The following is a 26,984-nucleotide window of genomic DNA, read 5'->3' as shown; positions in this document are numbered from 1 at the left end:
AAAGGACGCCTTGCACTTCTTAGCTTCTCACAAGAAAATTGTGCAAAATCAAAACATGGCGCGAGATGTATGTTGATTCTCAGCGTTTCCTTGACCAAGCCCGCATGCATTTATTGAAATAACCACAGCAGTGCTGACCTTATGAATCCCTCCAGGAATGAGTGCAAAGATGAGACCTCGAAGACGTCAGACTTTTGGGAATATCATGGCCTCGCGAGAGATGGGATAAATCTGCTGTTAAACAATGGCTTTGAAGAATCACAAAAGCTTTTTCGAAGTCACAGGTATAATATCACCCTAAATGTGTGTTGTTAACTGCGTTTTGTTTCTCAGTAATCCGCTTGTGTTATCTAATTTGTAATAAATACACACGTGCTGGCTAACTCCTTGTGCACGAAGTATGTTTTGTTTATTTCGACTGCCGTCTGCATGCAGCTCCAGATATTTTACGCGTAAGAACCGGTGTTTTTATGCATACTATTCAATTCTGGGTGTTTCTTAAACATATTCTATGCCGCACTTGATGGGCTAGATTTTTTAAACTTCGGTTTAAAACCCTTTTGGGAGGGCAAATTACTATCGGAGTGAAAATTTGATCGCAATAGTTTAGTTTTCCGGAAAACCTCAGCTTGTGAATTAACGTGCCGCCATCCCCAAGCTTTATTGGGTACATGTACTTTGAAGAAGGGGAGGATTTCATGAGCGAATACAACCTTAAAAGCTACGACGTTAAACACGGAAGGGACCTGCTTATCTAGAATCTTGATATTCAGAGACAAAACATTTAACAGCGGGAAATTTTGGTATCGTGTTTTGCAACCTCATCTTGAAATGGAATCGCCAAGAAGTAGTTTTCGCAATAGGGCATAAAAAATTCATGAATTAGCATTTATTTTCATGCCTACGCGTCGCTTACACGCAAAAAGATAACATCTGAACTGCCTAAAGCTTAGTACTATTAAATCTTTTGCACATAAATTTACAAATATTTCAAGGATTCAACGTTTGGTAAATATCTTCAGCGAAATTTAAAGTAATTTTATTTGGTTAAAACGGTGTGAAATTTTTAAGGCGATTAAATTCAAGGAAAGCAAATTAAATGATGAGAGTTTGCATAGATTATAGAGTAATCACAAAAAAACGTTTCCAAGAAAATTGTCTGCCTACATTTACTGTTTTAGTCATGAAGCATCTGATAACAATAAAATGATTTAAACAAGTAGATTATTTATTAATCCATGCAGTTCGTAGATACAGTAGTTTGTTTTTGCTCTGCCTAATGCCAAAACATTTTGCAAGATAAGGTCTTCATTGAAAATGTGATTTTCTTTGGACTAGGATGATTAGGAACAAATCTTGCATCAATTTACATGAACCTTCTGTTTGGATGTTTGCAAAAGCAACGTTTTTTAATGTTTCCTACCTGTGTGAGTGTTTAAGGGGAAGTTGAAAGTTCCACCTATTTTATTGAATGTAACCATAAAAGCTCCAAGTAATCAAAGATTAATTTTGGGATTATATTCTGGTCAGATTTGCAAAAAAAGTGAGAACAAGAAATAAAATAAATATCTTCCTTCAGTTAATACTTACCAATGAGAATTTCTCTGAAATTTCATTTCTTAGGACATAATTATTTAATACATTCATCAGTTAAGAAGTTGGAAACACGGTCAACAGGTTTTGAAAGACCTTTCAGGTCCCTTATTTGCCCTTAATCACTAAAATTAGCTGATGTTTGCTTTGTTTAACATAATAATGTCAACTAGATTGATTTTCATTTACAAAACCATAGTTGGTATTTTTGTCATTTAAATTCTTTTGTCACTAATACAAACATTTTTATTAATTTTATTGAAGAAATAAACTATTGTGAAACTCTTGCTAAAAGAATTGTTAAAAATGTCCTCGTAAGAAATCATGTCTGAAGTGACCTTTTGGTAAATTTCATTTTTTTCCTGAATTTTATGGTAATTTTTTTAAGTCTGTCAGGATGAGAACCATATGGCTTATCATTCCTACAGTATGTTAACAGTGAAATGACGTGAAGTTTTCATACTCAACAATCCTTCATAATTGTCCCTGGCTATAGTTTACATTAAAAACAATTTGTACAATTATTTGGTAATTTAGTTACAACTAAGGAAATTGAAGAGTTTCAAGGCTTTGGTTGCACGCAAGAGTTAGTTGTTTGGGAGGTTTGGCTGTTGTTTTAGAGAAAGTGTCACAATGATAAATATCATTTAATATCTTTCAGAAGAAATGTTGAATGTTCAACAAACATCAACCTTTTTTTCATTGTTTTTACCATGGATTCTGTTTCTAGAATTGTTTTTAATCCAGTATAATATGAAATAAATGTTGTTTTTTTGCTGTTGTTAGTGATGGCTCTCCACTTATGAGTGCTGGGTCTGGAATGGTTGACTTTGTGGTAAGTGAGACTGCAATTCACTCCAAGCAGGGATTTCATTAATGTTTTCACCAGGAGGGCAAGTGGTTTTCACAGGAAGGCAAAAGTTTCTGAACTGAACTTCTTTATAAATAAGAAAAACTTTCCTCAAGATGGTCATGATCAAACCAGGCAGACCAAATCACCCTCGCAGCTGGTCAATTTGCTTAGTGTGCAGCCCTTAATGAAACCCCCGGCTCCAACTTGTTATCTCTACATAGCTGTATTAATATACAGAATACATAATCAATCCTCAAGCTTACAGTGCTGCCTTACTAGAGGTCCAGGTGCACAGAGCTCTAACTGCCTTTTCAGAAGACCTATTTCTTCATGTAAATATTGCATTACTCCATGAGTATTTTAATGTAATAAATAATTTATGTCCCTACAACATTTTTTGTCCACCAGCAAGCCATTCTTACATTTGAAGATGACCAGCTGGACAGAGCTCTTGAAAACCTCAAGAGAGCACAGAGAGTTTGCTATGTGGAAAATGCTCGGAAGGGTGCAGCGCTGGGGCTGGACGAGATGCTGATGAGGCAGATTTTGTATGCTGACTGTGAGCTTTACATGGCTCTTCTGACATTCCTCAAACAAGGTACAATTAGTGTGTGCTGCTAAGGGCCTCTTCATATGAGCTAGGTAAACCGGGCTGGCTCAGTTTTCCAGAAGTCACCTTGCCTCTCTTTCCTTTGTAAAAATTTCAATGTGTTCATATGAGAAGCTGAGTTGGCCCAGTCACCGAGATCTTGGTTTGTGCAACAGAGATCTCTGTAACCCGGATGAAAACTTTCCTATATGAACACTCAAGCCTGGGTGACTGAGACAAAATGTTTTTGACAAAATAGCTTCGCTTTTGAAACATGTAGTGGTCAGAATGGCATAATTTTTGTCTTTCCACTCCAGAAGTATGTGAATTACCTTTCTTAGTTAGGTTACAAGAGTTACAAAGCTATGATAGTCGTGAATGATACAAGTTTAAGAGGCAACATTTTGGCTTTGTTTCTTGAATTTCCTCCCAGTTGACCAGGCTGAAATCTCACATACAGTATTCCCTAATTTGTCCTGTTAACTGAGCCAGCCTGGTTACCAGATTTCAAGTGATAGTATCATGTTAGGTATTTTTTTTCATGAAATGTTCAGTTCCAGAAAATATCCATACTCCCCCCACAGAAGGGATTGGAATTTCCTGGGGGGGTGGGGGTTCTGTAAGACCAAGAAATTTAAAGAAATGTATGAAGCTCAATCAGAATTTTCAGAGGGGTGGGGGAGGTATGGATATTTTCTGGAACTACATTCAGTCAGCCCTACCATTCAGCCCTACCATTTAGTCAATAATTAACTCATTGCTGAAGTGATAAGTAACTCGCTACTTAATTGCAGGCATCACAGATTACATCAAAGGTGGATATCTGATGCGAAGGGCATGGAAACTGTATGACAAATGTTACTGTGAAATAAGTGCCATCGGTGGACCATTCTTAGAATGGGCCCCTGAATTGCGATGTGACAAGAATGGAACTTTGGAGTCTGGTCCGGATGATGTTGAGGAAGCGCTTGATGAGGTATTTTGTAATTATTAATATCTAAAGGCTGGTACATTCTTCAAACACTTGGGTCCGTCTCTGGCTACAACTTCCACTTCTCTTTGTTTTGTCCTCTACTTGCAGTCTGAAGGAACAGGCGTTGTCTCACCCCTGGACCCAGAGGATGTGGTATCCCCACTAGATGGTCTTACCATTCATGAGGAGACAGACAGCAAACTTTCACCTGGGGTAGTCAGCCCTGAGGCACTGAAGCACCTTCAGTCTGCTGTATCATGCGGCTATGGTCTGTTTCATTTGGCTATCTCACTAGTGCCACCGAAGCTGCTAAAATTCTGCCATCTTCTTGGTTTCTCGGGAAACAGAGATGTTGGAATTCAGGCATTGAACTTAGCTAGTCAGAGTGAAGACATGAAAGCACCTGTGGCAAGGTTGGTTTGACATTAAGTGATGCCGATGAAAGATCTTACTGAACTTACAGTTATCTTTGCTCCATATAGCTACATGTATTTTGGGTGGAATTTTACTTCCTAGGGTCATTTAGACATACACAGAATGTGTAAAAGAGATACAACTGTTAATACTGTTTTCAGCCGACATGAAATTAAGTTAGCATATGTTACAAGATTTTGCAGTGGTAAGCGTGATGGCCTAATGGTTAGTGCTCTGGACTCTGGATCCAGGTTCGAGCCCTGGCCAGGGTCATTGCATTGTGTTCTTGGGCAAGACACTTTATTCTCACAGTGCCTCTCTCCTCCAAGGTGTTCATGTATGTATAAATAGGTAGCGTCAAATGTAACGCTGAGGGTAATGAGACTAGCATCCCATCCAGGGGGGAGTGGAAATACTTCTAGTTGCTTCATGCTACAAAACCCAGAGGTAAGCACAAGCCTGGCAGGCCGCTGGGCTTGAACTTAGACTTTTGTTTACCATGTTACAAGTTTCATGGACATTTGTTTAATTTCAGGCTCACCTTGCTCTGGTATCATGCTGTTATTCGACCCTTTGTTGCTCTTGATGAGGGCAGCAACGAGGAAGGTATGTCTTGTTCTTAAATATGCCGTCTCATATCTGTATCTGTAAAAGGACTACAACTAACTTGTTAAACTGTTTTGCCATCTGGAATAAAGTACCTGTAGGTAACCATATGAATGAATGTGTTTCAAAAGTTAATGAGTTTTAAGGAGAGTGCACTTTCAAGGAATTTTCAAATATTACGCTTTAGTGTACATGTAGATCCTTAATTACCCAAGCTTTCATGTGATTACTTGTTTATAACATGTTTGAGAAAATTACAAATGTGAGTGTCTTCATCTGCACTGCAGTGCAAATTAAAAATTAATGATAAATTGGCCTGCTGTCAGCCAATCACAATGAAGTAGTTTTCTTAACCATATAATACTGAGGGTTACGTATGATCTCTTGATTGGATTCAGATAATAAATTGTTGCTGTTTGGATCTTATTTTCTTTAAAACAATCAATGTGTTTTCAACTGGCTCACAGGTCTGGCCAATGCAACCGCTATCCTGGAAGAATCTTACCAAGAATACCCAAACTCTGCTGTATTTCTCTTCTTCAGAGGGCTTGTATCGAGACTCAAGGTAGGTAGTTTAAGTTAACAGAGCAATCTGCATGTTACTCGAAAGAAACGATATGTGACCATTAATGAAAAGAAGATTCATGGTTGCAAGCGTACTTGAGTTAACTTCATCTGGCTGTTTAAGTGTCTATGGGGCCAACAGGATTTTTGTGGTTTTGGTATCTCTATAAAAAGTATTCTAACAAAAACTGATAAAGAGAAAGATATTGATCAACAGGTTTGTGTGAGTGCATAAGGGTCTTTGAGATCATGAAAGGAATTTTGTGGCCCAGAGTCTCAATTTGGTTGGTCTAGTAGTAAGAATGGTTCAATAGTCTGTTTTATTATTCAGGGTCATATTGGAGAGGCTTTGGATGAATTTCACCAAGCCATGCGCTCTGCAGCTGAACAACAGGAAATAGCTCTTATTTGTCAATATGAAATAGGTGAGTGGTGGTTGGAAGTATTTTTTAGTTTCATTTTTTTGTCTCAGTGCTTTTTTGCAAACAATTTTGGGAACTGTAAAGCATTTGAGATGTTTTGCTGTACTTAGGATTGGTTCAACACTACGTATAGTGTGCTCTGACCAATTAGAATAAAGTTGTCGTCTTTTCAACCAACCGTTTGCAAACACAAAATTGATTGTGGCCTCAGTTGCGTTTGTCACCTGAATCACGCCTTTTGTCGCTTTTCCGGCATTTTGTCATATTTCCTGCGCTTTGTCAATTTTTCCGCGCTATGTCACTTTTCCCACGCTTTGTCACTCTTCCTGCGGTTTGACAATTTTCCCACGCTTTGTAAATTTTCCCGCACTTTCTCACTTTTTCCGCACTTTGTCACTCTTCCTGCCCTTTGTCACTTTTCCCGCACTTTATCACTTCTCCCGCGCTTCGTCACTCTTCCCGCGCTTTGTCACTTTTCCCGTGTTTTGTCACTTTTCCCGCGCTTTGTGACTCTTCCCGCGCTTTGCCACTCTTCTCGCGCTTTCCGCTGGTTCCATGTGTTCCGATGCTTTACAGCGATTACAAGGATCGGTGATGACAGATAGAGAAAGTTGTCTTATGTAGTCTCATACAGTATTTGGTCTCTTAGGTTGGTGTCATATGTTAAGACTTGAGTGGGAATACGCTCTGCCAGCATTTCTAAGGTATGTTTCGATATTATGTTTTTGAAAAGCTTTGCTTTCTTTCATACACACGGAGAGGACAAAGATCTATCTCAAGCAATTATAAACTTAGTTTTTCTCCTTATACGTGTGGACGAAAGTAGAAAACATAAATAGTTTCTTAAATGTCTATACTCGCCCAATCTATTTTGAGTGCCTTAACTCGTTATTTACACCATTCCTTTTGCTATTTTCAGGCTCAAAGAAGAATCCAAGTGGTCGCAAAGTTATTATGCTTATCTCTGTGGAGGTAAGATAAAGCGTTATACGCGAAATCATGTAACACTCAAACGGAGGTACCTAAGGACCGAGCGGTGTTTTGACTGTGCCATATAGTCTTTTTAGATCCTATTTATCCAAGCCATATTACTTTATACCAATTCTTTCTTTGCCCCATCATTTTCCTAATACCTCTCTTGTTTTCTTTGCGCACTTCTCTATGAATCCATGTTTCCCTCCATCGCATAACTCGGCCAGTGTCTTATTTCGCTCCAACCCCTTTTTACTCTGACTGTCTTCCCCACTAACCTTGATTCACACTTTGTACTGAACAGAAAGCCCCTTCTCGAGTTCTCTTTCGCGGACAGACAATTCAACCTCATCAGAGATAGGAATGGATTCTCTCTGACCGGAACGATCCAGTCCATAGCTGATCTTTAAAAGGAGAACAGACCAATGATTGCAATTTCAACGGTATCAGACAATAACACCGTTCCTGCGGTGGTTCTCCAAGCGCGTATTTACTAGGTTTTTGTAGCGCAATCACATCGCTCTCCCGTGACAGCTTTTCAGTTAGGTTTGCTGTAATTGGACACCCAAGCCACGTGCGCGTCAGTTACATGCACTTAAATGGGTTCTCTTTTGTTGTTTCTGATGGAATAGTTTACCGCCCTCTTTGCTGACTTCGCGTCGTTTTATTGATGTGATTGATTGGTAATTGGTAAATTGGACAGCCCTCGTTTACTCTTGAACTTTGCACCATTTACTTCAATTGCTGCTACAGATTATTGTCTTTTGACGCTACTGTTGCTGTCTTCTTGTCCAGTCACTATAGGAATTTTAGGAAGCACAACAGAGGCTCAAGCGCAATTTAAATTAGTCCCTAAATTTGTCAAGAAGAAAACGCCTCTGGAGCAGTTTATTGTTAGGAAGGTGAGCTTTCTGTAATAAATAAACATGCTGTTTTTCAGTTGGTGGAGTTTTTTCATGATTACAGTACTATTGCAAACGAAAGGAATCACAGCCAATCACACCGGAGGTGACGGCGTAACAGACCAATCAAAACTGTGGAAAAGCGCGGGAAAAGTCACGTGAATCGAGTGGCAGGGAAAGGTACACTGGTAGCTGTGACATCTCATTGGCTGTGTGAATGACGTCTTCATTTTGATTGGTTGTTGGTAAAGACGTGTTGGGCTGGTTGCTAAGCCTTGATTTGTAACACGTCATAGACTAAAAAAAATAAAATAAGCGAGTTGTATAACTTATTAACCGAGATTCTGAGTTTAATGATCTAATCACCTCATTGTAAAAGCGCCTCAATGTGTTTTTGTTTGTGTTTTACTCTAAGGCTGCTATGTACAAGAAATCTCCTCCGTCAGAAGCTGACTGTCTGTTACTTGCATTAGAGCTCCTGTATGTCTGGAGAGCGCTGTACACGTGCAGCGAAACTGTCTTAAATAGGATTCTTTCTGGTAAGTCTTTCCTTTGTTCAGCCCACTATATCCTCTGGTCACTCAGTGTTACGTGACGCAAGTTGAGTTTCGTCACGTATTCGGTGTCTCAGCAGAAATGCTACGCATTGAAATGGCTTCAAACTTGCTAGGAAGCTCAGTGAGACTGTTACGGCGATGTGAAATATCGCTAATTTTAGGTTTTGGTTGGCAGCAAAATGCCTCCGCATGAGCACGAGATACATATCGGTACATTTTAAAATCGCTCTGCAAAACAGCGTGAAGTGGCCAAATTCTGGGTTGTTGTGGATTTAAAACACGCGAACCATGACGGTGAATTTTCCACTTACATTTTAGTTTCATGAGAACTTGGGTACTTACCATTTACATGGGAAAACCGGAAATTCCAGGTGGAAAATAAAATGGTTCGCGCCATTCCGTTTGGGAAGCTTCAGAAAATATGGGCTGTGATTTGGGTTGATGCTATTTTTCTGCTCTTTTAAGTCTCTCTAGCTGATGCGGATATACTTTATAGCGATTCCCTCTCCCGCAATGTTCAATTTAATTGTTTAATGTTTATGCCTGAAATTTCCAACCGGATGGTTTTTGTAAATGGTAAGCACCCCTTGTCTCCTTCGCGTACAATAGTGATAACGTAGCTTCACAGTTTGATTGGTTGCTATTTACGCGCGAAAATTCGAGAGCCAATCAGAGGCGGATCACGAAAGAGCTACGTCACCTGAATGGAATGTTTCTGGTTAAGCGCGCGAAAGGAAGCGCCTGTCAACTCCAAGTACACGAAACAACGTGAAATTTGCTTATTTTGTTTTATTTTTTCTGTAGCGCTAGAGGCCAGTGAAGTCAGTTTGAATCTGATTCCTCTCAAGTGTCTTATTCAAGGGTCAGCTTGTCGAGTCCTCAAGAAAACTGACATGGCTGTCAAGGTGGGTGCAACTTAGAATGATAGATGTACGTTTTTTTAATGTTACGATTGAAAATTGAAGCGAAATTTTAAGACCGTTCAAACTTGCTCTCTAGTTGAGCGGCAGCTGTATGGCTGACAGCGGCTGTATAAACCAACGTGGTTCGAAAAAAGCCATTTAAGTGCGATTGTGTTTGTTTGATTGGCAGCATTTCCAGGATGCCGCGGTCAAATCTGGTCGCAGTCCCCCAGACCCTCACGTGCCTCCGTTCGCTACTTATGAACTTGGTGTTCTTTATGCACAGGATGAAAAGGTAAGCAAAATGCTTTTGAATTTTAGGCTATTACATATCCTCAAATGAAACCATGCTCATAGAAAAACACGTTTTGAACTTTCAGATGAGCGCGAAAGGGGAAGAACTACTAAAAAGAGTCAAGGTAAGTAGAACTCTTTTTCGTGCATACTTTACGCTTAATGTCATTATCCACGTAGTCTTCTGGCAGCCGGTTTTTTTCTCTTAGGGTCACTTAGACGAGTGTTTAGTCATCGCAAACGCAAAAGGGCAGTATGGCGGTTGCCGAGTGGGGAGGAAGGCGCCCATGTCTCGTCCCATTCCCCTTTACGCTAAAGCGTCATTCCTCATAACCTCTGCTGAATTTCGAGAGATAAACAGACTGCCAGCAGTCTATTATCCACGGGACAGTCAGTCCACCCTAGACTTGCCACAAGTCAACCTTTGCGTAAAGAAATTTTTAAGTGTCCGAAATATTTACAATACAGAATTTAACTCTGAAGCAGCTCCAAAACTCTTAGTTTCCTTTACGGAGCGAACCCTAGTTGAGACAACACATGAGATACGTAACGGCTTGATAAAATTCGTTTTCTTTTCTCGTCGGTGCATCTGTAAAACCTTGAGGATGCAGTATAACTATCATTTTCGCAGATGTTATTTCAGTCTAAATCGTGTTTGGTGACTTAAATGTACTTCAGCTATGTTTCAGTGAAGTGTCCGAAATTTGTCCGAAATGAGATAAAAAGTGTCCGTAAATTAAACGTCCGAAATTTTTTTGCAAGCAATGTAGTCTGAAATGTCAGTTTTCTCGCGCCCTCAGCATTACCCCCGGGTAGGAGAAACCCGGGGCGGGAGATGACCGACATTTCAGGCTAGTTTATACAATAACCAATCTAATTTTAATGTTTTTTTTTTCTTCCGATCTGTCCTTTTTTACAACAGGATACCTTTAGCGGGTATGACTTTGAGAACAGGCTAAGTTTCCGTGTCCATGCGGCACTTGCAAGACTAGAGGAACGAAAAGCCAGCCAAGAACAACCGAACACCTCGAGATAGAGAACGTGAGTCGCTTAAACACCGACAATTAGTAGCAATACACCATTTTTCAGTCATCTCTTTTATTAGAAACGTCACGCTCTTAAGTGTGACCTGACATCCTGGAAGCCATGTCACAGTTTCTTCGAGGTGTTGCGTGACTGGTAGAGAACCGGAAATTGGTTGGAAAAATCCAGGCTTAATAATACTCGGGATTTCACTGTTATTAGTGTGATAAGTTGACAGCACCGGCACCAAGGTAGGAAAACAAGGCGAGAGTAATAAATTACTATTCTTTTCGAAAAGAGCTCATTTTTTACAGTGTAAAATATTTTAAGTCGTGTGACAGGAATCGAACCACGAGACTCTTCAGTCACGCTGTTAAATGTCCCTGATAGCTTTTTATCACACCTGCATGCTTGTTTCTTCCAAACGGTAATATTTATTAGGTGTTGGTTAGTTTCAGTTCATTTGTCTCTACTTTCGAATAGTGCCAAAAATCAAATTCAGAATTTCACAAGTGCAAATTGTTATGTAGCTTATGAAAGTGCTGTCAAGTAGTTTTCATTTGAATGGTCACACACTAGGGTTTCATCAACAGGCTTAAAAATTAGGACCACCTTGTGCAGCATAAAATACAGCACCACACGAAAGTACTGCTCAGAAGCTTTCATTTGAATGGTCACACACAGGTTTCATCCACAGACTTAATAAGTTAGAACCACCTTGTACAGCCTGCGAGCAGGCTCACCTTTGAGTCACACGCGCGAACGGTGAAGAGCAAAGCGATCCGGCGGGAAGGAGTCTATTGAAGAGGCGCCGCTCAATTTCGCGCTTGCTGCTACGCCGCGCGCGCTTGTGCTCCAACGTGAGTCTGCTCGCAGGCTACACCTTGTTCAATATAGTAAACAGTACCACATGATAGTACTGCTCAATAGCTTTCATTTGAATGGTCTTACAACCGGGTGTTAGGATTTCATACAGTCTTTAGTCATGACGTTGCGTATAACCGCTTATGGTTATACTCTAAGATGAAAGATTTAAGGAGGTAGTCTTTCCATACAAAAGGTACCACTTTTTCGAATATTATTGATTGTATGGTATATTTTGATTTGTACAGTATGTGTAAGAAGTTCTTATTTATTAACAGCATTATGATTATATGAAAGCCTGAGACTTTAATTTAAGAGTTTATTTTAACAGGTCAAGATAACCTATTTACGATGTACTCTCTTTCATATTTATATAAACAATAACCTTCATTTGCCGCGAAAATATGCTCGGATATTTGTCTGTGGACATAATCTGATGAAAATTGTGAGCTTCGAGGAACAGATAATGTCCACGGGCAAATATTTCAGCGTATTTTGAAAGTCAAATGAAGGCTATTGTGTTTATTATGCATCAAATATTCACGCAACACGCGGAATTTGAAAATTGAGGAATATCACTCGGATATTTCCCAGTTTTAACTGGGGCATACTCAGTCACGTGACGCGTTTAGACCAATCGCGTGTTAGCGAAATATTTGATGGATTCCTTAGCATCCCTCTCATTTAAATTAACTCAGTTCTGAAACAACTGTAAGGTTTGCATTGTATAGTCTTCAGCGAACACTGAAGTTTATCTGTTTCGTTATTTAACTTTCTTTTGTTTAAATCGTCATTACAGAAAATCAGTGGTTTGTTCATCGTTGACTGTTTGCTCGCGGGGAAGTTGTATCGCCACTTTTACATTTTGCGAAAAAATGTTGTAAAGTGTCGAAGAATACTCAGTTATTCCCGCCAAAGTAAAACCATTACTGCGCCTTTCAATAACACGCGGACTCTAGAATTCAAAGCTCAACCGACAAATGCGTTTTTCGCTACCGTCAATCAAGTGTTCGGCGGCTCCTCCCAGCTTCCGACTACTGCCGAGCACTGTTTCGTATCATGAGACTTCTTACTCAGTATGGTTCGCTAATACGGAACCGCGCGCTCGGCAGTAGTCGGAAATGAAAGAGGACAGTGAATGAAAAACATAAATCATCGATAACATAAAAACGTCAAAGATATTTTGACGCTAATTCTGGCGAAGCTCTAATTCAACATTGAGCAATCAGCATCCAGTCTTCACCGATTAAAAACACATGTAGATTTATTTAAGTCCCTAGATATTTATAATCAAGGTAACCTAGCCACCGTAGTTAATTTACCTTGTTAACTTTAAATTGATACATAGTTAGAGGCCCGTCCACAACACGCCGGAGGAATTTAAAAACGCAACAATCGCCGATCATTTTGGATTTGCGTTTGAGGAAAACTCGGGCAGGGAAAATAAATTATAATCGTGACACCATCGTTTTCAAAAAGCTCTGTTGTCAACATGTTTTCCGTCAACACGAAAACGAAAAGCCGGCGTTTTCAATATCCTCCGGTTTGAAGAGCGTTTTCGAAAAGCTCCGTTTTCGTGACGGATTAGTGTGGACGGTAGACCTCACCGTAGAAGTAAAGCTGCGTTTTCAAATTTCTAAGGCGCAGTGTGGACGCCGCGTAAGTGTTTCATCAGTTCCCGCTGTCGCAACCCGAAAGTTTCTTGAGAAACCAATACCTTTGTTTGAGCCCGCCTTGTTTAGTCGTGCGGTCAGTTTGTTTCGGGTCACGTGTCAAGTTGTGTCAAGTCGCAATGATGGAAAGCTGCTGTATCATGGTAACTGTTAACCTGTTAAAACACTCTGAAAAAGGTGTAGTGAAGACTTAGGAGAACTTAGAGAATGTAAATTTACGTTTCCAGAATAAACTTAATTTTTGGCGAAAGTGTTTTCCTATGCGTTCTTCTATCTTCATCCCCGAGTCATTACTGACACCTTGTTTTTCACTGCTCGTGGAACACGTCTTAACAATCAGATTGCACGACTTAGTTCATCTCGATGTAAGTACAATGATTGAAAGAGAATTTTTTCCTGTACAAATGTTTCTAAACAATGCATTACTATAGCAAAGTTTTGTGCCTGACGAAGGCATTTCCACGAAACGCGACCACTTCCTATAACTACCACTATTCCTTCACTATTTTCTTTGCGACAGTTTCTGGTTCGCGTACTGCATATCTTCCCCGATCAGGGTACACGCTCTATATACCGACGCATCTGATTGGTCGACGGTAGAGACATAAATTATATTCTGCTTGGTTATTGGCTACATCCTAGGAGCTACAACTCATCATGGTGCTGGACAGCAAAGTTGTACAGACTGTCCAAATCTCTTGGTCCGCGATACTCCTGCTTCTGAGTTCCTCTGCGAAACAGAATAAGCGTCGGGTAACCACTGATCTGCAAAGCACAGGGAAAGAGAACAAGTCAGCACAAAGCAAAAACGGTAATTTCCATGACCAGCTGGTTGTTGAAAGCACTACTAAATTAATCTGGGATTAGAAGGAACTTTCATTTCTGCAGTTTTATGAACTTCTCAGCGAAATTACTGGGTAGCATCTTTTTCGTGGTACTAAGAAGAAGCAAATTCTATACATATCGTAACACCTTGAAATATTTTCGCAAGGCAGCGATTTTCTCGACGATTCCGATCGCGAAATTAACCCAGCATTAAGTGTAGCTTTCGCATACTCTTGGGCTGACGTCAGCGGTTTATTCTTGTGCAACTCCCGAGTAGTGCAACTCCCAACTAAAAAGACTGATTTCGAAACAACTTACCCCAAAACTCTGACAAAGTTCAGCTTCTTCTGAGCAATCAACCTGATAGCAAGAAAAGGTCTAATTTACAAATAAGAAATCCTACAAGCAGCAAGGCCTAAGATACATAAGCTCCCTTGATCAAACTGATCTATCGCTTCTAAATTGCTGCTTGTGGCGCAATCCATGTTGTAATTTTATCATGAGATACTGGACACTCTAGCAAGACTTTAATGCAATGTGAAGGTTAAGGCTCAAAGCCAACTTAAAACCTGCCCTGCCATGCCTTGTGATACATAAGTTCTGAAGATGCCTTTTCACAAAAGCCCCAGTAGTTCAGAGGCTAAATAAAGCTGTCCAACGGATAAATCGCTATGCAGTGCATAGGATATCTGATACTTTGACAACTAAAAATAGTGTCGTTTTGTCCTCAACACCCTGAGTGAGACCAGAATCTTTGATTTAAACCCCTAAGCGACACGACCAGCATCCCCGGCCTTTTTATATAGGAGTTCCCCCCACCTCCGGGCTGCGTCTATCATTGGTTGCTTGTTTTGCTTCGAATTCTGATTGGTCCAGCACGCCTTTAACATTTGCTCTGATTGGTCAGAAGAGATTACTTTGGTTTTGGTCTAGGACTATGGTTTTGGCAGTCATTACCAAATCGTTCATCGCATATTTTTTTTTCAGCAAAATAGTATATTGGAAATAACTCACGAACCTTAGCAATTCTTGGTCCAGACGCCCTGTCCGCGCATTTGTTTGCCAACTGGTCCCAAACTGGCGAGAGCTTTTGACAATGGATACACCTGTGAATATAAGAACAAAGTCGCAACTACAAATCATGAAGTTTTTTTTTTTTTTTTTTTTTATCAACAAGCTATTTCTAAGTTACCCTGTGCCTCTCTTTCAAAACGAGTCTTCGTGTAAAACCTATCATATGAGAATAAGTTTGCATTAAACTGAACCTGTAGGGGGACATATTTTCATATGAATTGTTTCGCACAATTCATGGAGGCAAAAGGCAACTCGGAAGTGGGCAAGTGATTCCCTTATGACCAACCCGTTTATACACCCACGCCGTTCTTCAGGCCACTTATTTTGGCTGGAACAAATGCTTAGTAATCAATTTTCTTCTCAAACTCATAAATAATTCGTCAAGTTTAAACAAAGGAAATTATGACCGTGACGGTGTTTGGATATCTGATCTTAATAAGCAGAGATTTTTACGATTTTAATTCTCCGTTTTCTCCTCAGTTTTAGTTTCGATTGCGAAGATACATAAAACACTCAAGACAGTGTTTGGCTACATTTCCAAACACCTCGAAGCTCATCAAAAATACTCCGCTGCGCGTCTTATTTTCAATTCTCTTCTCGGTGTTTGGAAATGTGGTCAAACACTGTCTTTCGTGTTTGATATACTACCTCAAAATTTGAAAACCCCTTAAGATCAATGACAACCTTTTGGAGTCCTCTAGCTAAAATGTCTTTATCCATTCACCCAGAATAATAATAATAAATAATAATAATAAATAAATATTTATATAGCGCCTATCCATGCCTGCTCTAGGCGCTGTACAATTCGCCAAAATGATCTGTACTAATCTTAATAATTAAAAATGTGCATTTAAGAAAGTAATAGAGAGTAAAAATCGCTAAGAAGAATAAGTTTTCTTAAAAAGATGAGTTTTGAGTTTAGATTTAAAAGAACTTAGATTGTCACATGAGCGGATAGAAACAGGTACACTGTTCCAGAGTTCAGGAGCGGAAACAGCAAAAGCTCGAGAACCATATGTCTTCAGGTGAAAATTCGTGGGGTTAAGAAGTAATAAGTGTGATGATCGGAGGATTCTGGAAGGTTGGTAGTACGCTACTAGATCTTGAATGTAGACAGGAGATTGTTGATGAAGAGCCTTAAAGGTAAGTAACATAATCTTGAATTTAATGCGTTCAGAAACAGGAAGCCAGTGTAATTCTTTCAGTATTGGAGTGATGTGGTCGTACTTTCGGGAACAGGTGATAAGTCGGGCAGCGGCGTTCTGAACAGACTGGAGCTTTTTTAAAGCACACTTCGGTACATTGTACAAAAGAGAGTTGCAGTGGTCGAGTTTGGAAGACACAAAAGCATGGACCAGGATCTCGGTGGTTTTCGTAGATAAGAATTTCCTTATCCGGGAGATGTTGCGCAGATGATAAGAGGCTGATTTACAAATAGAACTGATATGCGGAAGCATAGTCATGGTACTGTCAAATATCACACCGATGTTTCTAGCAAATTGAGATGGCTGAATTATGTCTTGACCAAAACGGATTGGTGGTAGAGACTGCTGCGGGTTGTGTTTCGAGTATAGATAAAGAAGTTCCGTCTTGTCCTTATTCAGTTTTAGCTTGTTAAGAGACATCCACTTGTCAAGATCAGACAAACATTCCTCAATTTTTCCAACTGCATTAGTTAATTCGACGTCGTTGTTTGTTGAAAAAGAGATATATAACTGAGTATCGTCAGCGTAGAAGTGAAATTGCATTTCGTGGTACCGTAGAATGTCAGCCAGTGGTGCAGTATAAAGTAAGTACAGGATAGGCCCTAGGACCGAACCTTGGGGGACTCCACATTTAAGCTCACGAGACTGTGATTTTTTTTCCATCGATTAAGGTAAATTGTGTGCGGTTTGTAAGATAGGAACGAAACCATTCAAGGGCAGTGCCACAGATTGAAAACTTGGATTTCAGTCTTGTTAGAAGAATGTCGTGATCAACAGTGTCAAAAGCAGCAGATAAATCAAGCAGCAGGAGTATAACACAGTGACGATCGTCAATGGCACGCAAAATATCATTGTGTACACGTACAAGAGCGGTTTCACGCCTATGAAATCGCTTGTAGGCTGATTGTAGCGGTTCAATAAGACCAATATGATACGCCAATACAATTTTTATACAGTATTTCAACTTACCAAGGGACATAAAATTCAACAAATGTTGTACCAACACTGACCATGGCATCAAAGTTGCTGTCAGTTAGCTGGAATGGTTTAATCTGAAAGTAAATCAAACCAAAGGTAGAAAATGCAACAGTTTAACCTTTTTGCAGGCTTTCCAACTGCTCAAAGCATTAAGAAATAAAGAACAAATATAAAAGCCTGGTTCTTGTTTAGTACATAGCTTGATGCAAAGAAGGGAAAACGTTTTGATGATCCAAAAGTACTGAATGCATGCCTGAGGTTTCAATTTATGCAAACATTCAAATTCTCCCAGACTTTCTTAAGTTTGCATCGTGGTATGCAAACAAATGCACCAGTTTCTATCTTAATTATGTGGCTCCGGAAATTTCCTTACCTGCCCAAAGAGGGTTATTGGAAATTTCAAGGGGGGGGGGGGGGGGGGGGTCTCACAAGCCAATTGTTTGTTTTTTTTTTCGAAAAGTACAAGCCAAAAAATTAAATGGGTTTTTCAGAGGGATGGAGATGGGGATTGAAAAAACACTGGAATAACATTTTCACAAAATAATAATTGTGTAGTTCCAGAAAATATTCATACTTCTCTCATGGAAGGGATTTTTTTTATAAGTCCCCCACCCCTCTGGAAATTCCAAATTATTAAGCTTCATACATTTCTTTAAATTTTTTGTTCTTACAGAAACCCCACCCCACCCTACCCCTAGGAAATTCCAATCCCTTCTGCTAGGGGAGAATGGATATTTACTGGAGCTCCATATTCTACACATGTTAATTTTTATTATGATGAAAAAGAAGTTAAACTAATGGCAGCAATTAATCCAAAATATAAGTTCATAAATCTGTTTTTACCATGTCGGCATCAGTATCTTCTGATGGGACCTCCTCAGCTGTCTCGCTGTTTTCTGTGGTTGCACTGCTTAACAGACTGTGCTCCGAGATCTTCAGAGTCAAGTAGTTCTTCAAATCATCAAGCAAACGGGATCCATCATAACTGTCAACCTAAATCAACAAATTCAAAATACCCCGTAAATCCTTACTGACTGCTTTTCATCACAATTATTTTAATGGTAGCTGCATTAACATTAGGGACAAAGAAAGTGAGCATCTTCTCCTGAAAAAGAAATATGGTCAATGCAAGTTAAGTTCATTTAGAAAGCCGTCCTAAGAAAATATGCACGCTGATTGGTTAGAAATTGTGTTACCATAACTCGATAGAAACTCATAACTAGCACGGGTTGTCGACATAATGATGGTGCAAGCAAAGAGAATTTACATTTTGATAATCAAAGTTAACCAGTTGTTTTCCTTTTTTTCATCGCGGTGTTTTCTAAAAGAAATAGAAAACATGTTCTCTGTGTTACTATCGAGTTATAGAAGCACTCATGAAAGTGTGAGAGAACTCGAAAAAGCTGTGGAAACACTCGCCTGTGTCTTGTGTTCCCACAACACTTCTAGTTCTCCCGAACTTCCACTCGTGTTTCTATAACTCGATAGAAACACGGTACATGTTTTCTTCTTCTTAAATAGAGTCAAATCAATTGCTGTCACTCTGGAATGAATAAATTTCCTAATTTTTCACTGAGCCCTGTTTTACAAAATCAAACCAAAGATACCAACCTCTCTTCCATCTTTAAACAACTTGAGAGTAGGAAATGCATGGATATTGTGTTCAGTACATTTTTTGCTTTCAGTTGTACAATCAATCTGTGAAGCACAAAACATTGTCAAGAAAATAAACAGCATTACATATTATTTAATAACAAGATGGAATGAAATGATCTCCCCTTATTTAACAAATGTTGTAAAGTACAGAAAGTCCCAGCCCTCGCAAAAAAAAAAAGATCAACAAGTGAACCATATAACTATTAATTAAAATAAAGAAGCTTAAGGATTGTAGAGTGGTAAAAAGAAGCTACATATTAACATTACCCCTCTCTCAAATTGCACATTACATAATGCTGCAATAACCCAAAATGTCCAGTTGAGACTCTTGATCAAGAAATTATGAATTCAAACTAGTAACATTGGAGTCAAGATTCGAGAAACAAGGAAGCCAAAATGAAAAGAAAATGAGACAGTCACTGTGAACTTAATTTTTACCAGTACTGTACATATATACACATTGTGAATCATAGGATTCAACTTGTTAAATATCTCAGATCTGAGCTTATACCTTGGCAACTGTTACATCTACACTGTCTTTATGAAATTCTGCTAATGCTTTCCAAGTGGGCGCAAGCTTGCGGCAGTGGCTACACCTGCCAAACAAAACACACATAAAAAGAAAAATCCATTAACAACACCAGTCTGATCAATACAGCGAGATTTTTGCAGTCAGACTAAAACAGCATTCCACCGATTGACTCTACTTGGAATATTTCCCTGTACAGTGAATTTCAAGAGGAGAGAAGACTATTTGCTGGGTAGGCAAAAAAATACTCCACACTGAAAATTATAGTTTCACTTACCATGGAGCATAGAACTTCACAAAATGAAGTCCCATTTCCACATGTCTGTCAAAGTTCTCTGCAGTCAGTGTGTATAATCCATTATCAGATTCACTTGTTTCTGACTGCTCATTTTCCTTTTGCTACAAAAAGAAATAGGGTGTGACTTTTTCAACTGAAACATGTACTTACACTTCGTTCCTCTGCAGTGAAGTGAACCCTAGTTTAACTGTCAGTGGCTAGGAAGTTGAGTAAGATTTCAGGTCACTACACTTGGACAGTAGTTGGTTGAGGAGAATTGCTACTTTCAGGATTTACTAACATTATTGTTAAACTTTCAGGGGTTTCACTAATGTTTTCAGCAGAAAGGCAAATGGTTCTTGCAGGTGGGAAAAATGTTTTGAACTGAACCTCTTTGTAATCAAGAAAAACTTTCCTCTAGATTGTCAAACCAGGCAGGCAAAATCATCCACACAGCCTGGCCCTAAATCATGAAACCCCTGAATTTTATAGTTACTTCAGTAAGGCAGAGCTACTTTCAGACATTCATCATTTTTAAGATGGTACAATAGTTGAGGTACTTCTAATACCTCTGATGTAACTACAAACTTGTCAATGAAGGCCTTCAGATCATCCACTCTTCTTTTACCATTATATCTCTTGATTTCTCCATGGTCATAATACAGCTTTAACCTTTGAGGAAAAAAAAACTGTTGTAAGTTAAGACTTGACTGTATGATTAGACTATAAGTGGGCCACTCAGCTAATCTCGCTTTCTTGTAGGCCAAAAAAATTGCTTTCAATTTCAGACCAACTTGTTAGTCAAGAGTGTCTTCACATGATAAAATGGCAGCCATATTTGTGTCCCAAAACAATGAAATGGTGGCCATGTTGGTGTACCAAACCAATCCTGTGGGAGTTCAACTCTTTTCTTGTGTAAACACTTTCCTTTGTTCCAATAAATTTGCATGGCTGCTGGCCATGCAAGTGAAAATACTCCAAAAGTCATGATATCCAATGCACAAGAACCTTACTCATCTGGATGTTCAAGGAAAAAAAGGCAGAAAATCCAAGGCACTACTTGACGAACAAGGATATCACCATTATTGATACTAATGACAAATACAAAATACTAATAATGTACATTTAGCCTAGACATTGACTAAGTACTGCTGAAAATAATGTTTCCCTTACGTTGGATATGCTCGAATATTTTGTTTGGCACAGAGTGGAGTCTCTTTTGTACAATCAACCTGAAGAATTTGTTAAAAAAGAAAGAATATCTCAGTGGAGAATGTCAGTAGATAATTATAAGAGCAATAACTTAATTTAATACTAAATCATTAAACATCATTAAGTAATGAGAGTAGGAGCTCTACATTGTACAAATCACTCTGCACGCATTGCATATCTACATTATTCTAGACAAGCTGTCTTAGAACTCTCTGATGAAGTATCAATATCAGTCTTTTGCACAACCTACAGCCTTCAACTATTTTAAACTTGCCATACCTTAGCTATAGTTACGTGTTCGCTGTGAGGAATTTTGCTGTAGTGGTCTGCCAGTAGACTCCATGTTGGCATGAAACTCTTGCAGTATTCACACCTATTGGGAGTAAATTGAAGGCAGCTCTAACAGGAGCTCAAAAATAAAAAAATAAATTATCTAATTAAATCTGATAACCCCTCACTTCTTTTCTCATTTTTTCCAAACTTTTTATTTTCTTCACTTTTTCCTAACTTTCTATTTTTCTATTTATTAATAAAAAACATTTGTAACTATATCTTGACAGACTGGCCTGCCTACACTAGCACTAGCTATCCACAGGCCAGTCCCACTGTTAAGTGTAAATTAAGAAATACAAAATGATTGATTGATTGACTGAGCTCAAGCCAGAGTCACGCAATGCTCCCTGTCTCTGTATGCCCAGACAGGGACGGGGACTGGGAGGGCTGCGTGACTACAGCGTGAGCAGCTGCGAAGGAGACTATTCAATTGATATATGAGCTTTTAAGTTTAATTTCACTTTATTTTAGTACTGACATTGTGCTATTGACCTGGCCCATTGATTCTCCCCACCCCTCACCCCAGGATGAAGGCATTGGGTCAAGTAAGCCATTGTGTTATCCACACCACAGATGAAATACCATTAATAGCTGTGTGGCTATCTTTTTTTGTGGAAGGTATATGAAAGTGACATTTAGGGGTTTGGATCTCGAGGTAGAGCTTCCCTGCAAGGTACATTGCAGGGTATCCCTTCAGGGTGGGGGTTGGGGGAGGCTCTTGGTGATTTCCTTCTAAAGTACTGGGACTTGAAGTCTTGTATCAACTGGTCAGATTGTACAACTTTGTACGATTTAGTTTGGAAGTAGTTAAATTAAGATTACTCCACGAGCAAGATCACATTGATTGTTAGTAGCCTAAAAATTTTAGAGGCCTTTTTGACTCGTAAGCTTGCGTTCGTATGTAAAACGTGTTCATATGCTTTGTTGTCCAGTTGCACAATCTCTGTAGCTAGCGCGCAGTAGTATTATACAAATGTTCGCATTTCACCGCTTTTTCAAAGATTCCTCGCAGGTATTCTGTAAACAGCTACGAATCGAACAAAGACGAGCTGATCAAGGAAGTCGATATATATAAACAACCTGAATTGACTTACCACGGGCCGTAAAACATTACAAAATGCGTGGATGATCCGAACACTTTGTCGTCAAAATCTACATCCGTGAGTGAAAGTACTTTATCTCCCAGGTTTGGAGAAAAATAAGCGAAGAAAAAAAGACAAACAAGTACAACTACTCTGCTGGCCATGACTTCTGTGGAGACGACACGTTTTGTTTTGGTGCGAAGCCGCAGGACATCCAGGACACATTGCAGTTTTCAGTTGATCCAGGCTTCGACGGCCAAGGGGAAATAGGTAGCTCTGGGTACGAGGAAATGGAAAACATTTCGAAAAGGTTTACACTTTTCCAGCTCCGATTTTAAGCTTAGTCGTGTATCTTTGTGAGCAATTTTCATCAGTGAGAGGTTAGTGAAATTTCCATTACACTGTCTTGTACTCGTTATTTCTGAAACGTGACTCGAAGCCCTAGAAATTACAGGTTACTTACGGCAATTCAGACATAAGAGACCATCTCCTTGAGCATGAATTTTAACATCCCAAAATTTTGCTTGTCAAATATTGAAATCACTGCACTATTGTTTGAACCTCCGGTACCGGAAAACTTCTTGCATGTGACAGCAAAACGGTGCTTTACAACCCGGATATGATGGAGTTTTGCACCGGGCTCGGGCTCAGGGTGCTCTAAAAGTGCCAAAGAATCCAATGAGGTTTGCCAACTCAGTTTTGATACATTTTTGTATTGGAGGCAATCAGGAAGTTAAAAAAAAAAAAACCAAAGCTGAATGTGTTTTCAAACTGGCAGATAAAAGAATATCACCCTTGAAAATGCTCTGCCCCCAAGCTGACCTGTTGTAGTAAATGCCCTCCCCTGGGGGTCCTGGGGTGGGAAAAGTTGTCAAATGCTTGGCAAATGGCCAGGGCTGGAGGAGGGGGCTTGTAATTGACAGAGCCATAACACTGCTAGTCTTGTAACTTTGAAATAGTACCACCTAGATGCACTGAAATACTTCAATTTATATTATACCATGTATCATTTTCTCTTACACTGGTAGGTAAAATTTAAAGAAATGGCATTCAGAGAGTTTCTGGAACATGTCGACCAGATGTACTGTGATCTTCACATAGACCCTGCAACTGTTGATCACATATACACAGCAACAAAACAGATTGTTCAACAAGTGATGGACGAGATAGGGAGAAGAAAACCACACCTAAGTATCAAAGAAGTCATAAGTGTTGGCAGTTTTGAAGAGGGAACCAAGAACTGCTCTCCAAATGAGTTTGACTTCATGGTGTGCTTTGATTTCCTTTCCAGGAAAGAAACTGTCCAGATAGAGAGTGTCAATGGTTGTCAACCAGGTTACATGGTAGCTTTTCTTAATGCGTCTGTTGTTAATGATGATGCCATGGTGAATGTGATCAGAAAACTCTATGAGAATGTATGCTGCATCCACCATGAGGGGTTGCGGGCTTATTTCATAGAGGTCCTCGAAGAAGTTACGACATCCCTGTTGATGAAGAAAATTGTGACACCACAAGGTGTTTTGGTCCTTAAAGGTTCAGAGTTTCTGTCGCTAAGATTGGAGTGGCATAAGTTCAAGGAGGAATATAAAGGACCTGATATTTACAATGGGCTTTGTCAAAGGGATCTGCCATTTCAAGAATCTTATTCACTGGATGTTGATGTTGATATTATGCCGGCTGTTTCTGTAGAGGACTTGTCTCTTTTGAGTCACCTCCATGGGTTCCCCAGTCATCTAAATGGAATTATAGAAAACCAAAAGTTCCATCTTGTGTGCAAAGTTTCAGGGCAATCACCTGATGCACCTTATCTCCACATTTCCCATGCTACTACGGAGGTGTTTCTGGTGCGACATCTTCATCCAATCCATAAACAATGCTACAAGATACTGAAGTATCTTTTAACGCATGGCACGGAAATCAACAGACCAATCAAAGACATAAGCTTGTCTTCTTATGTGTTTAAAAATGTAGTACTTTTTCATGAATATGACAAGCTATGCTCAGGAACACCAGATACTGCAACGTGTTGCATTGAGATTATACGTTACATCAGAGCCCAATTAAGGAAGGGCGTGTTTCCCTCATTCCTGATGAGAACAACTAATGTGTGGGGTCAGTGTTACAAATTTCCACTGTCGTATTGCTGGAAGCCAATGGATCTACCGGAAGAAATTTGCCTTTTTGACTGCTTTTTCGTCCTGTGGTTCCAGCTTTTGAGGCAATTTCTTGGAAAGGCACTGACAATATTTCAAAAAATTGAAATGCAATTGCAAACAACAGGAATAGAATGCCAAAGTAGAGGCATATCACCAGATGATCATCTGTCAAGCACCAATGAAATAGTGGAATATGTTCCAAATAAGTATGACCCATTTATTCATGAGTTTGAAGTTCTACAAAAGGATGTATTAATCATTACAACCAAATACTCTCAAAATGAAAGTAATGCAAAGACTATTAACCATGTTGGCAAACCTCCTTCAGAAAGAGTTTGGGAAATGGTTTTGCCTAGATTTCCAGAATTTCTCACAAGAATTGAAAGTGTGTGTAACAGGAAAGTAAGTATCCTGAAAGAAAATTTTGAAGAACTTGAAACATTGGACAGTTAGTGGCAGAGAGACACCAAAGATTCCAAAGCAAGAATGAATTCTGATAGTCTAGATTCAGCTGTCTCTTTCCAACCTGAACATAAAAAAACGTTCTGTTATTGTTCCATAAAAATAAAAACCTTAGCTAAGACGGACAAACGTAAGCTCAGAAAAACACAACTAATCACACCAACTAAGCAAAACAAAAGACAACTAAGCAGAACAAAACACAACTAAGCAAAACAAAAGGCACCTAAGCTCAGAAAAACAAATAAACTCAGAATAACACATCTAATCTCAGAGAAACACAACTAAGCAGAGCAAAACAGAACTAAGCTCAGAAAAACACAACTAAGCACAACAAATCACAACAAGGGCAAACCGTACCATTAATAAAACCACAATTATTGAGAGGACTTGCTTGCCTAGCTTTTGCGTTCATGTATTCTTGAAGGTTTGCATGGCTGATTCCAAGAGGTTAAATGGAAACCATGTACATTCTAGATCAACTCAAGTACTGTGTTTGTGATCATACACAGCTCTGGTATTGGACGAACAAATGTTGAAATTAAATGGAAATATTGCAATGGGTAAGCTAATCGATTCAGTATTAGGCACAGCCCTTCCCCTCCATCCCACTGCAAACTGTTCCTTGTGATCACTTGAAAGTTGCCGGATTCTGCAAACAATCAGTAAAATCGGAAGATTGCCTTTGGCCACTCTAAAGTGGCCTTCGCACTCGCACAAATTGAATGAATCCAAACAAAATGGACCAAAATCCCAGTATGGATACGAAGGATTAACGGACTCATAATAATTGTAAAGAGACAAATATTCTTCATCTGAAAAACCAGTGGCAGATCTAGGGAAGGGCCCACCCTTATTTTGGGTGAAAAAAGAAATGACTGAAGGAAGAAAAGCCGGCAGAGCAAGTTAAACAAAACTGGCCCCCCATCCCCCTCCCCCCCCCCCCCCGCCTTAGCTCAAAGTCTGGATCCGCCACTGAAAACCATCGCCGTAAGCCATTACAAGAGGGTTATGACATCTTCACAACACGTATTCTCTAACTGCTGTCCTTGTCTTGCTCTTTAATATCCTCTTTCTCAAAGCGAGTCTTGTTGTCCATCCTCCATATGAAAAAAAGATGTCATTCACTTGCAAATTAGACTCATTTTGATATGTGTAGTTGTGCACCAAGTTTCGCTTTGATAGAGGCTTAAACCCCCTTTAGTCACGCAAACTTTTCACGATTCTCAGGGTGCGGTTAGGACAAGGTATTACCATCCAGTGTTTCAGCCAGAAAATTTTTCTTGAGGGCCAAAGTGGCCCCTGAAGATCAATTTTTTAGGAAAGGGGTCAATAAATTGAAAGCTACAGAAGGGAAAAATGCATCAGGATACCAAGAAAAGTAAAGCAGTTTATTAGGATCTATGATAAAATTTAATAGTAAGTGCTTTTTGAAGTGTTTCTACTCAATAAAGTTGCTTTTGAATCAGATACTAGTATGAAGGATCCGTGCATTACAAGAGAACAATCCTTAGGCATACATGACGTGGTCAATGATCAAGGGTTTGCAATACATAATAGGGCGATTTCAAACACGGTCAGCCATTTGCAAGTTTTGCGATGTGAGAGAATCAATACTGCGAAGTAAAAGGACGCATTGACTTCTTTTCTTATGTTGAATATTTTAGAAGCAAACATCTTTCAATGTGATTTTCTAGAAGGACATAATGTGTGACAAAATAACCGTTACTGATCGTCAACACAGAAAGATGTAGTCGCCATTATGCCGTATTACGGCGACTAAACCAGAATTTTTGGTCGCCAAGGATGAAATGCTTGTTGCATTGGCGACCGTACGATCACAATTTCGAGCCCCGGGGTGGCTTTTAAAATATTATGCCCGTGTTAAGCCTGCAGTCTCGTGAAAGGAAAGGGCCAAATTGGCCCTTTTTTCGTCTTTCTGGGGGCCATCTCTGATTTAAACGCGGGATTCCCGCAATGGCGCGCTCTGGCGAAAA

The 26,984-nt window shown here is 39.4% G+C and overlaps 3 protein-coding genes across 3 annotated transcripts; 2 read left to right on the top strand and 1 right to left on the bottom strand.

Annotated features, from left to right (window-relative positions):
- The first annotated feature begins 8 nt into the window (after positions 1 to 8).
- Positions 9 to 13,451, top strand: LOC110043091 (tetratricopeptide repeat protein 39C-like). The gene is made up of 16 exons (XM_020748506.2): positions 9 to 284; positions 2,380 to 2,428; positions 2,855 to 3,044; positions 3,830 to 4,011; positions 4,117 to 4,421; positions 4,958 to 5,028; positions 5,496 to 5,593; positions 5,924 to 6,017; positions 6,664 to 6,718; positions 6,934 to 6,986; positions 7,782 to 7,888; positions 8,304 to 8,427; positions 9,250 to 9,350; positions 9,538 to 9,642; positions 9,728 to 9,766; positions 10,564 to 13,451. The coding sequence occupies exons 1-16, from the start codon at positions 142 to 144 to the stop codon at positions 10,675 to 10,677; spliced, it is 1,830 nt and encodes a 609-aa protein (XP_020604165.2). The 5' UTR covers positions 9 to 141; the 3' UTR covers positions 10,678 to 13,451.
- On the bottom strand, positions 11,834 to 22,591 carry LOC110043093 (thioredoxin domain-containing protein 5-like). The gene is made up of 12 exons (XM_020748509.2): positions 22,385 to 22,591; positions 21,237 to 21,330; positions 20,919 to 20,977; positions 20,315 to 20,417; positions 19,746 to 19,867; positions 19,451 to 19,535; positions 18,895 to 18,981; positions 18,127 to 18,276; positions 17,275 to 17,357; positions 15,045 to 15,132; positions 14,345 to 14,386; positions 11,834 to 13,966 (listed from the first exon to the last, which is right to left on the bottom strand). The coding sequence occupies exons 1-12, from the start codon at positions 22,534 to 22,536 to the stop codon at positions 13,847 to 13,849; spliced, it is 1,185 nt and encodes a 394-aa protein (XP_020604168.2). The 5' UTR covers positions 22,537 to 22,591; the 3' UTR covers positions 11,834 to 13,846.
- A 60-nt stretch (positions 22,592 to 22,651) lies between these two features.
- LOC110043092 (uncharacterized) lies at positions 22,652 to 25,547 on the top strand. Its single transcript, XM_020748508.2, has 2 exons — positions 22,652 to 22,752; positions 23,401 to 25,547. The coding sequence occupies exon 2, from the start codon at positions 23,416 to 23,418 to the stop codon at positions 24,979 to 24,981; it is 1,566 nt and encodes a 521-aa protein (XP_020604167.2). The 5' UTR covers positions 22,652 to 22,752; positions 23,401 to 23,415; the 3' UTR covers positions 24,982 to 25,547.
- Positions 25,548 to 26,984: the final 1,437 nt, after the last annotated feature.

Source organism: Orbicella faveolata, unplaced genomic scaffold (genome assembly GCF_042242905.1).
Source record: "Orbicella faveolata isolate gen_17 unplaced genomic scaffold, um_ofav_v1 contig_34, whole genome shotgun sequence".
NCBI lineage: Eukaryota > Metazoa > Cnidaria > Anthozoa > Scleractinia > Merulinidae > Orbicella > Orbicella faveolata.
Note: the sequence above shows the minus strand (reverse complement) of the source record. Positions and strands in the feature narration are given on the sequence as shown.